Source organism: Manacus candei, unplaced genomic scaffold (assembly GCF_025592945.1).
Source record: "Manacus candei isolate 608988 ecotype Guabito, Panama unplaced genomic scaffold, ASM2559294v1 h1tg000008l, whole genome shotgun sequence".
Taxonomy (NCBI): Eukaryota; Metazoa; Chordata; class Aves; order Passeriformes; family Pipridae; genus Manacus; species Manacus candei.
In genome coordinates this window covers 26,642,536-26,658,610 of record NW_026138056.1, presented here as the reverse complement: position 1 = coordinate 26,658,610, position 16,075 = coordinate 26,642,536, and the positions used below count along the sequence as shown (strand labels likewise).

Below are 16,075 nucleotides of genomic sequence, written 5' to 3'. Positions count from 1 at the left end.
GAATGACCTCAAGTTGTGAAAGGGGAGGTTTAGACTGAATATTAGGAAAAATTTTCTCACCTAAAAGGTTACCAAGCATTGGAACAGGCTACTCAAGAAGTGGTTGAGTCACCATTCCTGGTGGTTTTTAAAAGACTTGTAGATGTGGCGCTCAGGGATGTGGTTTAGAGGTGGACTGGGAAGTACTGGGTTAATGGTTCAAGTTGATGATCTTAAAGGTCTTTTCCAGCCTGAATGATTCTATGATTTCTGTGCCAGTGCTATGGTCAAGTACAATCAATATGAAAGCAAAACTCATTCATTCAAACTACTGACAGAATGGTGATTAAAATTGAGTATATCACATGAAGAACCACATCCTTTATTCAGGGGCAGAATATCTGTCACGCACATAAATAATGCTAGGCTAGTGGGACACCTAAGGTTATGGAGAGTACCATGTAAAGCAACTTCTCTAGTGATGCTTAACAGCAATTTAAAACCACTGACAATTCAGACATCTCCATGTGACTCTTTTTCCAAAAAAGTGAACTGATGTGAGGGCCTGGAAGACAGACTAGGCTAGGGAGATCAAACTAATCTATCTCTGTTGTTAAAAGTGGATTTTCAGAAATACCTTCTTTTGAGTGTGCTGTCCTTCATTAACCTAAAGTCTTTCTGAACTGCTGTGAATATGTGTCTAGTATTACAGAAATCAATACCTTGGCACTCCTGAGTTGCTGAGCTGTTCTGGCTTTATTGATATGGACCACAGAGGTCTAAAGGAGAATGCAGACAGGTTCTGATTCTTGACATAAGAAGGCAGCTGATTCCTCAATAAACACATGGATTGGTGTTTGCCGTAAGAGGTTTCGTACATTTGTAGGTGCAGCAGGGAACATTCATGCTGACTGCTGCTGAAGTGTAACATCCACACAGTTCAGAAGTCCAAACTGTAAATAGTTCAAGTTACTTATTTTTAATGGAGTAATGGGTGTCTCCAATGAGATGATCCTTATGTCAGATGTCTAAAATACCTAATGTAAACAGCTCCTAAATCAGCTAATCTCACTTCCTGTAAACAAAGGACTATGTCATTCTTTTCTCAGAAAATGGATTAAAGGGGACATTTATTACAGTATAACTGCAAAGGCTAAAAAATGTCCATCTTTTTCTCTGTAGATTATACCTATAACATTTTAAGGTTGACTGTGCCCAAATTCAACTTCTAATTGTTGGACAAGATAAATCTTTATCTGAAACAATTCTCCCCATTATGTCTACCACATATTCCACTGTCAGATACCCATGTGTGCACAGTGGTAAGTGGCTTCTCAGTGTTTCTTCAATACGAGGCTCAAGAAGTTTAAGTCAAAAAGCTTGTCTTTTTAGAACCAAAATTATTCTGTGGTGCTGACATTTCTCTTTCCTTCTTGAGATGTAGATGAGCTGGGCATTGTTCCATTAGTGGTTTTATGGATGCTGGATTATGTAGTACAGCAAGAACAAATTCCTTAGTTTGTACTTGATTTTCATCTCTAAATGTATTAAGATCACATTAACCCTTCCTTTTGCATCAGTATGTGAGTTCAACCAGCATGATATTATATTCTTTCTGTGTTATTTTCCATTCCCATCTCCCATACTGCCTATATTTTTGTGTTTCCTAGTGTTCTGTTTTGGCGCACTTAAACACAGTGGGGTGTGGAGTTGTTATCATTGAACTTCGTGTTACAGTAAACTGTAGATTACAGTAACTTAAGGTTACAGTAAATTGTCCTTGAGGGTTTTTAAGAATTCAGAAGTTGTGTAATCTGCCCACTCTACCATAATATGTTTTAGCTTGTATTGAGACATTCTAAAAGTAAAATACTAAACAACCAAAAACTAACTCCTAATGTAAAATGCACATATCAACCCTTTTCTTTGATGTCTTCTGCATTAAGCTTTGAAATGTCTCAGAGAGTTAGCTTTTAATCCATTTTTATGTACTTTATTAATTCCATGTAATTTATGCTGTTGTTTAATTACATTGCCATAGGGTGCAAAATCAGAAGCCTTGAAAATAGTCCAAGTATGTTAAATCAAGGCAAACTAGATAAGGTATAGGACCCATAATCTTTACATGTGTATGAAGTGTCTGGCAAAATACTTTGTTAAAGCATGATGCCTGGCACAATATACTGTTAGCCTGTAAATCTTTATGGATGAAGACCCAGTTTATTTATGCAGTTATTTATGCCTAAGACTAATATATTACTTACCAGTCATTATCCCCGGGTCATTTTTTCAAGTACTTAAAACAGGTTGGCCATTTGCCGGTTGTACGAAATTTCCTCAGTTTTTCAGGAGTTGTTAATTGAAGGTTAGTATTTTTTCAGTTCTTGTAATATGAGTTAAGACTGAAAAATATGAGAAATGGATTTAGGCTGTGAAGGAGGAGTTTTCAGAAGCAAAATCCATTAGGCAAGATGATGCGGATCGATGTGCCAGCAGTGTGTTTGCATAATAGATCTGCTTATGCTTCACTACATCAGACTTCACTGGTAGTACCAAGGTAGTCCAGTTCCTGAGTGAAGTCAGTTCATGAAGAAGGAGTGGCTGGTTGAGATTAAAATTTAGCAAAGCACAAAGAAGATTGATGAAGTAAAGCACTTAAAATTGAGTTCGGACTCCTTAATTGAGGACATATATCTCATTTTGTTATTTCAGTCTGTAGTTTAGGAGGACTTTAGGTTTCTCACTGACATGAAGTTCTTGTATTGCATTATCTGTAAGTCCCTCTTTTTCCTCTCTGTTTCTCTCAGAGATTCCCATTTCTTGCTGGTATTCAGTGACCTATCCTCAATTCTGAACTATATTACAACAATGAGTTGTTGAGAGTGATGAAGCCAAGACTTCCTAGGTAGCTCTACATAGTTATGCATGTATGTATTTTTATTCCTACCAAAGCAGAATATTGTTTTTCATGCAGTATTATCACTGAAATAAGCTGAGGAGGATGGTTAGCACACTTGATAAATGACACTCTCTCTTGCAATATTAAAAAGTGCAGAGATGCTAGATAATTACTGAACATTCATTATTGATATATAATATTAGAAGAATATGGAAATAAAATGGGGACAAGGAGAAAATTAAACTACCAAAGAACTTTGCTTAAAGTTTTCCTCTTCCTCTCAGCTCCTCTTTTCATGGAAATGGTATGGATCTCTGTACTAATTTTACCAGAACTTGGTTTTGCAGAATTGAGCCTCTGACAGATAGAAACAAATATAAAAATGTTGGAAAGTTTCATACCTGGAAAAAAAACCCCAACAGTGTGTTCTCTGCTTTCTGGAAAAATCACTGCATTTTAGAGTTTAGGAAGGTGGGATTGTGTTTAGAGAATTCCAGTTTCAAAAGGGATGATAATGGGTAGTAACCCACAATAGTTAATGTTAACAGACAAACCTGATAGCTGTCATTAATAAAATATATCTCTGAGAACTTCTTGTAGGTTTGGCCTTTGCTGATTTTTTTTTTTGCTTTACAATATGGAAATCTGTTCATAAGTAACATTTTAAATATTAATGGTTTAGGATAATTTGATAGTATAATTTGGTTTCATATACTGAGCAAATAGAAAGCAAAATTATTTTTATAATTTTGAGAAATAGGAAACGAGCTCCTGGAAAGCTTTATGCTGGAATCACTATGTTTGATAAAATCTGAAAAATGAAACAGAGTAAACATATGTTGCTTACATTTTTAGTTGACTCTGAATGAGGCATCATTACAAGTGCATTGAAGGATACCATGGAAATACAGAATAATCTGGAGGGTAATGGACAGTTCTAAATGGGTTTTAAATTTAGATAAACATTACATAATGCATTCCAGGCACATGGCATTATATATAAGCATTGTTGCTGCAGAATGGGAGATAATACTGCTTAAGCTCTTCAGCCCTCAGTACTCCTCCTTCAAGTCATTTTTCGCATATAAGTAGATAGAAATCTGATCACAGTATTGCTGGAAGGGGAGACTGCTTGTAGGGAGCCTCGGGCTCTGTGCTTGTAATTTTTGAGTGTAATTAAGATGATGTGTCCGTGTTTACCTACCCAACCAAGCACAGAAAAGAAAGGTCTCAGTAAAGAACAGTTGTCCCACAGTCAGAAAGCTTAAGCTTCTTTCAGAATCAGACCCTGATACGAGTCTGAATACAGTTTCTCACAATACCAAAGTTACTCAGTTAGCCATTGGTCCTCCAGCCCTCCATCACTGACAACAGAGAATGATAAATATAGGGACTCCACATGCTGCCACATGGTATTAAGACTCTGCATGAGCTATAGGTACATGTTCCTCCTTAATGTAAATACGGTTTGATTGCTGACACACGTAACACTTAATTTTGCCCCTGCCTTGATTGAATTTACCACCACTGTGGACTCATTACTGAAGTGATAGGTTGTCCCTCCAAATATGAATTTGTTTTGGTAAATAATTTTTATATTGATTTATTTGAAAGCTTTCAAACATGTGCTTGAGACATCACGTGGAATGTTAATGGTATGATGACACTTTCAAGTAGAAATACATGGAAAACCACATGGTAATTCACAAGTTAGTAGTGTGTATTCGCTATTACAGTTACTAAGAATGAATTTTACAAAGAACTGCCTGTTCACCTGAAAGAAAAAAATTCGTTAAAGGTCCTTTGCTGTGGATTAGAACCTGAATGAAGCATTGCAAAGCAAGTCACTTGTTTTCCTGTACTGCTTTGCAGTCTGCTTTGCTGCCCACTTTCCTGCATAATTTCTGTTTTGCTGCTGAAACTTCAGATCGATCCTTCCTGGAAAATGTGTGGAACAAGATGAAAAGCCTGCTGCAATCTTTTTCTTGGCTGGGGGAGAGGAAAGGAGACATTTTGAGTTTTGCTTTCAAAAGTTCTCTTAAAGATCTCTTGTCTCGGCAAATGACATAGAGTTCTCTGGGGAAAAAAAGTAGAAGGTGGTCATTCAAACGTGGGTCATTTTTACATGATATATCATAGACTTAAATTTCCGTGAATAATTGCTGATAACAAACAAAACTTCAAGACTTTACAGTGACAAAATTGCTCCAGAAATGAAAGGTAAAGAAGGTTTTCCCAAACTGTGTGAAGCATAAATGGAGCAAATGGATTCAATTTCTGCTTTGATAGTTCTCCTTTATAAACATTGTCATTCAAAACTAATATATTTCTTCATAGTTTCTGATAATAAAAGTCTGATAGTGTGGTGGTCAGTGCAAGGCAAAATAAAGCAAGTACAAACAAAATGTAGTGTCAAGCAGCAGTAATTGTAAGCAAGTAATTTGAAAAACATACAGAGAAATCAAGTGTGGAAGTCAGAATAAAAAGACTCAGGAAATTAAATAGCAACAGAAAAATTATTTAAGTCTGACACTTAAAAGTAAGTGTGCAGGAAATGAGAAAAAATGTCTGAAGATACAGTTGCAAATTGAGATGATAAAGGACAGACACATTGCTGAAGTTAGCCAGTAAAGCATCCAAATGCCAAGGTGATAACTAGCAAGCAATGCAAATAATGAAGAGCCTGCATTCACAGGCAAAGCACATTGCTGCTGTTCTGTGGAAAAGGATCATCTCTGCTGCTTTCTCCTGTTCTTTCACTTTTGCCATTTGTCATCGACAGATGCTTGTTGAAGAGGCTATTGGGAAAGTGTCTCCGCACTGCCATGTGCACACACTCCTGTTTGGCTGGTTGAAGGCCTGCTCAGGAGCATAAACGTTGTTCTTGTGCCTTACCCTCCTGTGCCTGGCTAGTTCCTCTTGCTGCGTCATCTCTCAGCACAGCACTGAGACTGCTCCAGTGTGTCGCTGGGACATGCCTTGGCAGTGTTCACTTCTGAACAGTCGCTCCTGTTCTGGTCTGCTGGAACTCCTGACTGTGAGGACAAAAGGGGCAGAATAGCAGGAAGTGCAAGTTGAAAAAAAGAGGTGTGAGAGAAGGCAGCCAAGGAAAGCCATGCTCATTTACCTTCTGTTCCCTTGGCTTCATCCTGTTGCGACTTGCTTTGCCCAGCTTCATGTAACAAAGTTACATGAGCTTTTTACTCATGTCACCATTTAATTCCTTTACTAATTCATACTGTATACTGGAACAGGATGTGTGATTTGCTTCTTGGATATAATAATATAGAAAATTCACAGACATCAGTAAATAAATGTATTATCCTGGCAGTATGTCTTCCTGGTACTGGTCATTTAGTATATGAGGTTTTAAAATGTCTGTTGTAGCAGTAGCAGTAGTGTTAGACTATTTTTATATGGGAGTAGTCTGGTTGTTCTTTCATCACAAAAAGATGAGCAGTGTCTAGTTTATCTATGTGCAGACTACATTATTGTCTCACAAAACAATGTCCCAGTGCTAGGATTGCTTCATTAAGTTTATGCTACATAGACATAATTATGCAGGAGCTAAGAATAGCTCATCTAATTGAAAATAATGATTATAGAGAAAGAACGGGTTTGATAGCTGTTACTAAGCAAGCACATACCATACACCCATTCATGAACTGCACAGAACACATATGGGATTATACGGTGTGTTTGTTATTATTAACAGTTTCTTTCCCCCATCCTAAGTACAAATTGAAGGTGTTACAGCTTATTTGTTCATTATCTTTTTTTCTCACAGACCGAGAGGGACCCGCAAGAAGGCAGCATAAGCTGATATTTATCCAGTAAATTATGACAAGCTAAGCTTTGAAATAACATTCAACATTTATCCCCACACACATTTTAGGAAGGATGTAACTTAAATAAATCTTCTCCAGGCACCACAGATGAAACTGTCTATGTGGTTTTTTTATGACTGTGTTTATACTAGTACCCTAAGGGATTAAACATCCTTTTAGAAATGCAAAGTCTGCCGTTCTGTTAATCTCTTGATGCTCATTCTGGTTAATGCTAACTTTTAATTCTTACTTTGTCTAAAACACATAGAACTCTTCTTTATTCCTTGAAAATAAAACTGAATTTTTATGATGAAGTTGTTGAAAGTTTTAATTTATTTGATTGCTGTTGATTATTATCACCAGGCACACAGGATAAAAGTTGGCGCTACTGTTGTTCTCTTAAATAATTATTTTCTTACTTCAGTGTCAGTTTTCTACTAGAATGTTACGAGAAAAGGGATGAGATCATGAAATTTAATGTATCTGGTTTAGGAAGGTTATTAATATCTCTAGAGTCTCAAAAAATTCTGCTAGTTTGCCGTGTTTAGCTTTCCCTCTGTTTTAACGAACCATTTCATAGCTCTAGGCTGTGTGCTAATGTTGTGGAGGCACAGAGAGATCACTGTCATCAGGAATTTTTAAACAGATGACTGTTTGGAAAATGAAGTGGTGAGAGAAGATGGGACAAACCTAGATGCAAACCTGCAGTAACACAACTATCGGTTTGCACAGTCTGGAATCAGAGGCCTTTGCACAAGCTGTTCTTGAGGCTTTTTAAGAAATAGTGAAAGGAAAAAAATGGAAGCAAATGGCAGATTACTTTACCAGAGTATTCCAAACTGTTGTCTTGACTTCTGAAAAGTTACCTTTTCAGATTGTTTTTGGATTTAAAATTCGGTGAGTTACAAGAATTTAAAACTGCTAATAAACTGTTGTTTATACAAATGCCTATTGAAGTGTCAAACACATTTTCTGTGCTATTTCTTTGCAACGTGGTCTGATTGTAGAAGACATTTCCCATATTTTTGGGCTGACATAACTGAATTTTGCCCTTCAAAAGTTTTTATATGGCACCCAGCACTGAGCATTAACTTTGAAATGTTGTAAGGGTAGTAGCATTTGAACACCATGTATCCTGGTCTCACAAAAACCTGTTTAGGAGTCAGTGTGGTGGCTCAGTCTGACCTTCTGTACACTTTTGTGCACATTGTGGTAACATGAAATTAAATCCTAACCCCAGATTTCTGTCAGATACTATATTTTTTTTGTAATTTTAATTATAAGCTTGGGCTGTAATTGTGTTCCTGCAAGTAAGTGTGATTTCGAGGATGAGCAGGACTGAAGAGCTGAGAGGAACAGTGGTTTGATTCTGAAATACTTTGCTGATTCGCAGTTACTCACAAGTGGGCACAAGAGCACACTATACAGGATAGTGTATGGTAGCTGAGGTCCTTTACTCTCACATTCTTGATGCAACTGATAAAAGACTACTTTGCATAAAAACTGTTTTCTACTTTGTACAGAACCGCACATGCAAGAGCTAAAGCTGATGCTGCGGATCAGGCTGCTCAGGCTGCTCGACAGGAATGTGATATTGCAAGAGCAGTTGCCAGAGAACTTTCACCAAATTTCTACCAACCAGGTAATTGTAGATTGGGGTTTTTTGTGGCTAATTGCTTTATTGCAGTGAAAAGATTTTGTGTTAAGTTAAAAGTGTTGATTTCATTTTGAATGTTATCATTTAAATGGAAATAACAGTCATCTCAGTCATGAGAAGTGTACATTGCTAAAGGAGATTTTGCTTTCAGTTTTTAATAATTTGCTAACTATAGCTTTGTATGAAAACAGTTGTGTGTTGAAAAGTACCAAGGATATAACTTCACCTCAGATTAATGGTTTATTCAGTATGGTGTCAAAGACAGACTTTAGAGAACATAAATCCACAGAAATTTTGGTTAATTTTATAATGCATTTATTAGTGGAAAGATCCTTAGCTTTTTTACTGTCCAGTGGAATTCTTGACGATCTGGGTTAGCTAAGGGCTGAATTTTGGTGAATGCTTGACCATTAGACATACATAATCTGTGGGGGAATCTTTCTCTGTTATGCCTGTGGTGCTCTGTGAAACATTAGTCCCCTATTGAAGATATAATAGAATTAGGTCTATCTCACTTTTATCAGCGTTGCAGCTCATTTTAATCTGTCACGTGGTTTGAAAAGTTGTTATAGAAAGAAGCAAAGCTGATTTTGCTTTGTTTTTCTGCTCTCTTTCCATGAAGCTAATATTTTTGAGTACTGCTCTTTAGCTTAAGATTGAATAGATAAAATGGAACTCCATTTGCCAATTTAATGTCTTTTCATGTCTGCCCTTTCTTTCACCTGTCAAATTGAGTTGAGTCATATCTTGTTATTACTTTTCAAGGACCTGCCAGCACTCATATGCTAATATAGATTATAGCTCTGAGATTCATTTTCACTTACTGTCATCTTCTGCATATCTTTGTTTCAGACATAACCTGCTTATTCTTAAATGTACCCATATAGTGAATGGAGGCTAATATCATGACCCACAAAATAAACACACAACAACATTCTTCAGCATTTTCTAAAAGTGCACCTATTCCCTTCAATTTTTATTTTAAATGACTACTGTATATAACTTGTTACTAAATCTTTACTGTCAGAAAGTTTAAAGAATACTCGTTTTTTTCTTTGTTCCTAAGTACTTGTTTGTATTTTGGGGCTGAGAGAGTTGGGGCGCTCTTTTTTTATTCATTTAGTGCATAAGTCAAGGGTTGACCACCTGATTAGAACCTCCATTCCCCTCGCCAGTCTTGCAAACTTTCTTAGTACACATCCTGATGTAAATTCATCTTTCTTGAACATGGCAGTCCAGAACTGTAGGCAAAGTTCAAAAGAACTATTTCCAGTATTAGCTTTAAAACAGTATAAATATGTACCTTTCACTGTTGGAAATTACCTCAATACTACCTCCCCTGTGGATGTATATTAGTGGCCCATACTTCTATAATAATCAAGTCTTTTTCTTTTTTCATTATTTCATTCTTCTCTCAGCTGAAGAAATTCTGATTTATAGCAGCAGGTCATCTTTCCAGCCATAAGTTAAGAAGTCATAGGTGTAGCCATGCAAAGAATTGAAGCATTTGGAAAGAAAGTATTTGAAAGCTGCCAAACCCTTGAAATAAAGAAATGGCTGGAGCACTCGAGTGAAAATGCAAACATCCGATGGTGTGAAATTTGACACCAAGAAATTGCCCAAATCAAGAATTTCTCAGATGTCTTTTTTTACTTCCTGCCACAGGAAATGAAGTAGCATTGCTGACAAATTGGCTGAGATTTGGGGAGAGAAGGTGTGGGATCTTATTTTCCTCTCATTTGAAACTTTTATTCCAATTACAGAAGAGAAGAATTTGTATCACCTCTGCAAATGCAGCTGGATATGTGTGCAGTGATGTAACAAAGCATTTCTTAAAGTTTACTTACTCTGTTCTTTGTATGGAAACATCTCTCAGTTACTTAGCTACCTATCAAAAGATAAATACCTCTTCTTGAGTCTAAATTTTGAGTTTCCTAATTATTTTCAAGATAGCATGTTTGTATACACTTGAAAAAAATTGCTATTCCCATTGCTTAGGTAAATTGCAAAATGCCAAGATATAAAGATATATATAAAGATATATATATATATATATATATATATATATATGTATAAATATAAAGATATAAAGATATAAATGCCAAATAAGCTGCAGCAAACCACCGGGTTCACACATCATTGTGATAATTTCAAATACTATCATGTCTAAGATGTTTTCCAGACTCAGTGTACATGATACCTTTTTCAGATACATTTCTTCTGTGTGGTACTCGTTAACCCTGAGACTGACTTGTCCACGCATTTGTTTATGGATTTCCCAAGTCATGCCAAGACTTACTGGACAGTGTTATCATTAGCTTTTACCATTTATGGTAATAAAATAGATAAGTATTTTTAATTATTTACATTCACTCACACAAACAACAGTAAATAGCTGTTTCATTCATGTGTTTGAATGAAAACAAGATAACCGTTATTGCTTCCTAATAGCAACTTCTTGGTTTTCCTCTGTTTCTTGAGCTTTATATTTTTTACAGTATCTTTATAAGTCTCTGTAAGTGGTACTAAAAGGTAATGGTAAGTTTTGTGTCTCAGTCTCTCAAGCTATAGTTAAGTGAAAGCTTTCCATTGTACTAAATAGTCTTGAAAATAAGTTATGAGACAGTGTAATTTTTCTCTTATTTATTTAACTGCTTAGTATTTCAAGCATGCTGTGAGCAGTAAATGTATGTAGTATATCAACAAGCCTCTTCAAACAAAGAGACAAAAAAAGTCAAATACAAATACCTCTCTGTAAACAACTGTGAATTTTTTTTTTCTGTCTTAATGAGTGATCTCTGAATTACTTGCAGCCTAAGTCCATTGATAAAGCTCTTAAATTTTAGATTCTTAAAAAGCAACCTTCTGGGCCATATAGCCTAGTATTACACACAAATTGTAGTTACAGTGAATATTCGTAAGTCATTGTACCATGATAATTCATACTTTCCAATTACTTTCTCTCACATTTCACTTTTATGTTCATTAAGACATTCATCAGAAGCTGCCAAGATGTTCTAGCTTTGTAATGTAGTTAAAAGGAGACTAAAAGGAGAACAAAGCAGTAGAAAGTAAAGTGGCATCCAACATTTAAGCATAATAATGTCAGTAATTAGGTACCGTAGAAATCTTGAGATTCAGGTTTCTCAGTGATTGATTGCCTTAGTGTTTGCATATGAGTAAAGCCAAGTATGATTGAAAAGGTCAGAGCCATGGTATAAGGAGTTATAAGGCTACAGGGAGATGTTTTCCCTGAGTTTGTTCATGCTAGTCTCAGGCAAGACCCTGCTTCTACTTTTGTTGTACAGAGATTTGTCCTAGTGTTTAATAATTATGAGGATTCGTATCTTTTCAGAGCCCTATGCACAAGGCTATACATTTTGTAGATTTAACAAATGTTGCAGTCTTTACAGAGGCCATATTTTACAGGCCTTTTTATCAACAAATAAAATGAATTTTGAGAAATCCCAGCTCTGACCTGTTTGTTTTCTCCAGGCATCACAAAACTTGTAGATGTGTCAAAAGAGAGCATACCAGGACAGAAACAAATGAAACCTGAGTCATAGCCTCATTCAAGGGAGTCATCCAGGGACAGTTTGAGATTTGTTTTTGCTTAGAGAAAAAATAAATGCTGTTTTGTGTCTCTTGTTAAAATGTAGAGAATACCAAATTACTAATGGGAGTGCTGTATCAAAGGTCTAACAGAAAAGAAAGGATTTTGTACACCCAGTAAAAAGGAGTATTGTTCTAGTATTGCACAAGGTTAGAAGATGTTTTGACTTACACATTCATTCTAAATTCCACAGACCATCTCTCAGATATAGTCTTGTAAACACACTATCAGGAGGTAAACTGAAGTATGAACTGTACAGACTGGACAGCTAAACCATAATTATCTGTGTGCATGTATATCCTGCAGCAAATGGATACTGCTCTTTCATTCAGTTTGAATGAATAACATTTGATTAAATGAAAGAAGGGTGAAACTACTTTGCTGCAGGGTAAGAGCAGTCTGGGCACTTTACCACAGAGGAATTAAGGTCTGGAAATTCAGATTTGAATTATTTTCTGGCAGATTATTTGTCAGGCTAGCCAGCTGCCAGATGAACATACATGGATCACCAAAACAATTCATCCAGCTTTTGATCTCCTAAACAAGGCATGAGAGAAATCAAGGAGCAGTTTATCAAACTAAAGCTGTCTAAAGAGATGGACAGAATTTTTTCAGGTGAAATACATAGCAAATATTTTCTAATGATAAGAATAAGAATTTAGCAGGTTTTACCATTATTTTTTATTATAATGTTTGGTTACTCTTAAAGCATCACTATTAACATGCTGAACATTTCTAGTTTCAGAAATAAGCATTTTAAGTTTATGATAAGGCCATTTCTAATGGCCTCTGATGCCTCAAAGAGCAACTGTGGTTTACATTCTCTTTTGACCAGTGGTGGATGTCTGTAGCCTCAGAAAAAAACACATCCTTCCCATCTTCCTCCTCTCTGTCATCTCCACCTCCTCCAGTTCTCAAAATGCAAACTCCATATGGACAGCAAAGAGAGATTTCTGGCTGATGCTAATTAACTAGAATGTCCTGGCTAAATGCATATGGGCCAGACCAGATATTTGTATTTACAAAACCAATTACAATGAGCATTTTGCCTGAAAAGTTACCAGCCATGCCATCAGTTTGTGCCTTAGAGCATACGCTCACTACTCTTAGTCATACAAAAGCCTGTTCATTTTCTGAATTTAGTCTACATATGACTTCATCATCCGCACACAACTGTTGTTGCAATTCTTGCTATGCCGTTTTTTCTCTACAATTTATTGCTTCCATTCTCTTTCTGCAGAACTCTGGAGAAACCATAGCCCATAGACATATCCTGATACACTTCTGTTGTATCCAGTAATAAAGAAAGAAGGTGCCTTGAAAGAAAAGATGTCGATTTCAAGCTTTATTCTTGTTCTCCCCTTTCTTTTTATAACCCTTGTCATACCAGTCTTTACAGCTTGCCTGCCAGATTTATCACCAGTCTCACCAAGCTCTACGTACAGATGGTCCCACCCTTTCCTCTTGCCCAGTGTGAGGTCCATCCAGCTTGCTGGCAGTTTGCACCCATCCTGCCACATTGCTGGTTCGACCCACTCCACAGCATTCCTGCATGCATCTGGAACAAGAAAGCGTGCCTGGGAGAAGGCAAGGCAAAGAGAGTTTGCAAAGGCTTACTCTTAATTCTTCAGGATGCTTTCTCAATCTCTCCAAGATACTTCTGAGTCACATAATCAAATGATTTGCTTAGGAAAAAATGTGCATAATTAGTTTTGAGCAAATTAACTTTTAAACCTAATAACAGAGAACCAGTTTCCTGTAGAGAGATAAAGCTGCTACAATCACTGTAATTTTCACAGGCTTGCATTAAGTACTGAGCTAGTTAATTTGCATCTAGATGAAATTTGTTGCCTAGTAAAGGCTACAGCATCTGTCTGTGAAAGCTGTCTAGAAGCCTGGACTAACTTCAGTGCTGTCTTGGGTATGTTGCTGTCTTGAAGTAACTTCTGGAATTCTAGCCTAGGTATACCTATCTAATGTGACACCACGAGTGTGTTAATTACAGGTGTAATCTGGGAGAAAGAAGTCAGTGCTACCTTAGAGTTTTAAGTACCTCCTTTCTCCTGTTAAAAATTATTCATTTGCTCTGAAAAAGAACCAGGACATAGAACCTGCCCACTGTTGGCCTGCTCCAGTGAATTTCTATATTGGTCTGTCACGGTGTCCAGCCAAGGACAAGATGAAGTAGGGTCTATCACGTGGGACTATTATCACAGTGTCAACATTTCCATTATAAATCCTATTTATAACTGTGTCATAAATATTTGTTCCGTGTTGAAATTCAGCTAACAAAGTCTGTACTGAGAACTTTCCTTACAGTGCTAATTTTCACTAAAGTATGCTGATCTATTCTGAAAGGATTTTATTATACTAGTGAAGGTTTAAATTATGTTACAAAAGACTAGGTTTCTCCTGTTATGTTTTTAACACGATGTGGACCATTAGAGAAAAATAATCTTTGCAGCTGCATTCTGTGTTTGTCAGGGCCACAGAAATCTTTTATTCCAAGAAAGTGTGCAAAATTTAAGAATTACTTGAAAGTAGAGAGATGTAGAGATCTGAAAAAGAAAGATCTTATTCATATTATAGACATGAGTAATGTAATGTAGTATTGTTCAGTATGACATAGAAGACCATGCTGAGAATTTAGAGAATATGAAGATTTCTACCTACTAGTTTTGTAGCAGTTATTCACTCAGATCATAATTTGAACAGGAGTCAAACCTGGAACTGAAACACAACCAGCATGGAATTGGTAGTTGAATTTTTTTGTATGGTGAGATTAAACGGGATAAAGATTGTAAAAAGACAAGGTAGAGAGACGAAGAACAGAATAATGGGAGATTATTTTCCTTGAAAGTATAGTTTAAAAATGAAAGAAAAATAAGGGTCAAGTAAAAGAATAAATCACAGATGTTAACAGGGGAGAATTGTTCCAGAAGAGGAGAATGCCCATCTGTGTCAAAGGAGTATGAGAATAGAGCACTGATACTGAGATGTGACTAAGAAAATCACGGAGGCTCCTCAAAAGTATCAGATGAAGAGCAGAAAGTATTTTGTCAGAGGCAGTTGCCAAACTGTGAAGATAGATTTGAAGAAGAGGAACAGTAAATGGATATCGCAAATTTAGACTTTAGAAATGAAAACTTACAGTGCAGATGTGAAGGGGAAGACATGACACTGTGTGAGGTCAGAATAGTAAGTGGCATGATGATTTGGGTTTCTCTTAAAATACGAAGGATCAAGAATGTATTGGAAAGAAGCCTCAATAGGATGCAAGACTAAGCAGCTCACATATCCTAGTTCTACCAGAATTAAATTGATTGTTGTATTTCTGTAGTTCTGACATTTGAAATGCCAGAATGACAGTCACTCTGCTAGCCCACTTCAGTCTCCTAGGCTTTAAAATTAATTTCAGTGCTAGATATAAGAAATTAATTTTCCTGGAAGTGTGGTGCAGCTTAGTGAGTACTCTCTCTGAAAAATACTGGGTTGATTCTCAACCCTCCAAGAAAATTCATAAAGCCATATATTTTAAAAGCAGTACATTTTGAGTGTCTTTAATTTACTCCTGGTTTTGCATCTTTCAGGTTCATAATTTCAAGTGTTTTTTCTATAAACACAGGTATAAAGGAAACTTCTAAAAAAATTGTATGACGTTATCATATAATCATGAATCCCTTTGAAATGTGTAGAGTTTAGGTAAAGACAGTAATGCCTCTCCAAATCTGTTTGTAGAATCAGTGAAGTCTGAAACGGTCTAGTTATTTCCATGTTATTTTGTCCATCTAAATCACTCAAATGTAAGTTTGGTTGTTTGGTGACATACTTATCTTTCATGTCTTCCCGGTATTGAGCCTTATTGGCACGTATTCGACATGCTTAAGAAGTGCTGACATAGCATGTCCTAGGCTCTGCTTTTTTCTGTAGTGGAAGAGTAGAAGGGTGTTCAGAGAAAAAAAACAGTGCAGGCACTGCCTCCTTATGAAATAAGGATTTTAAAAGAGACATTTCAAAGATGTGTAGATGTGGCACTCAGGGACATGGATTAGTGGTGGACTTGGCAGTGCTGGGTTAACAGTTGGAGTCGATGATGTTTT

General features: G+C 36.4%; 1 protein-coding gene across 3 annotated transcripts in view; it reads left to right on the top strand.

Annotated features, from left to right (window-relative positions):
* JPH1 (junctophilin 1) overlaps positions 1-16,075 on the top strand; it is an 82,738-nt gene that overhangs the window by 46,935 nt on the left and 19,728 nt on the right. For all 3 annotated transcript variants that reach the window (XM_051768646.1, XM_051768637.1, XM_051768657.1), the window contains exon 3: positions 8,229-8,347. In XM_051768646.1, the coding sequence (XP_051624606.1) occupies positions 8,229-8,347 (119 nt within the window). The remainder of the gene's footprint in view (positions 1-8,228; positions 8,348-16,075) is intronic.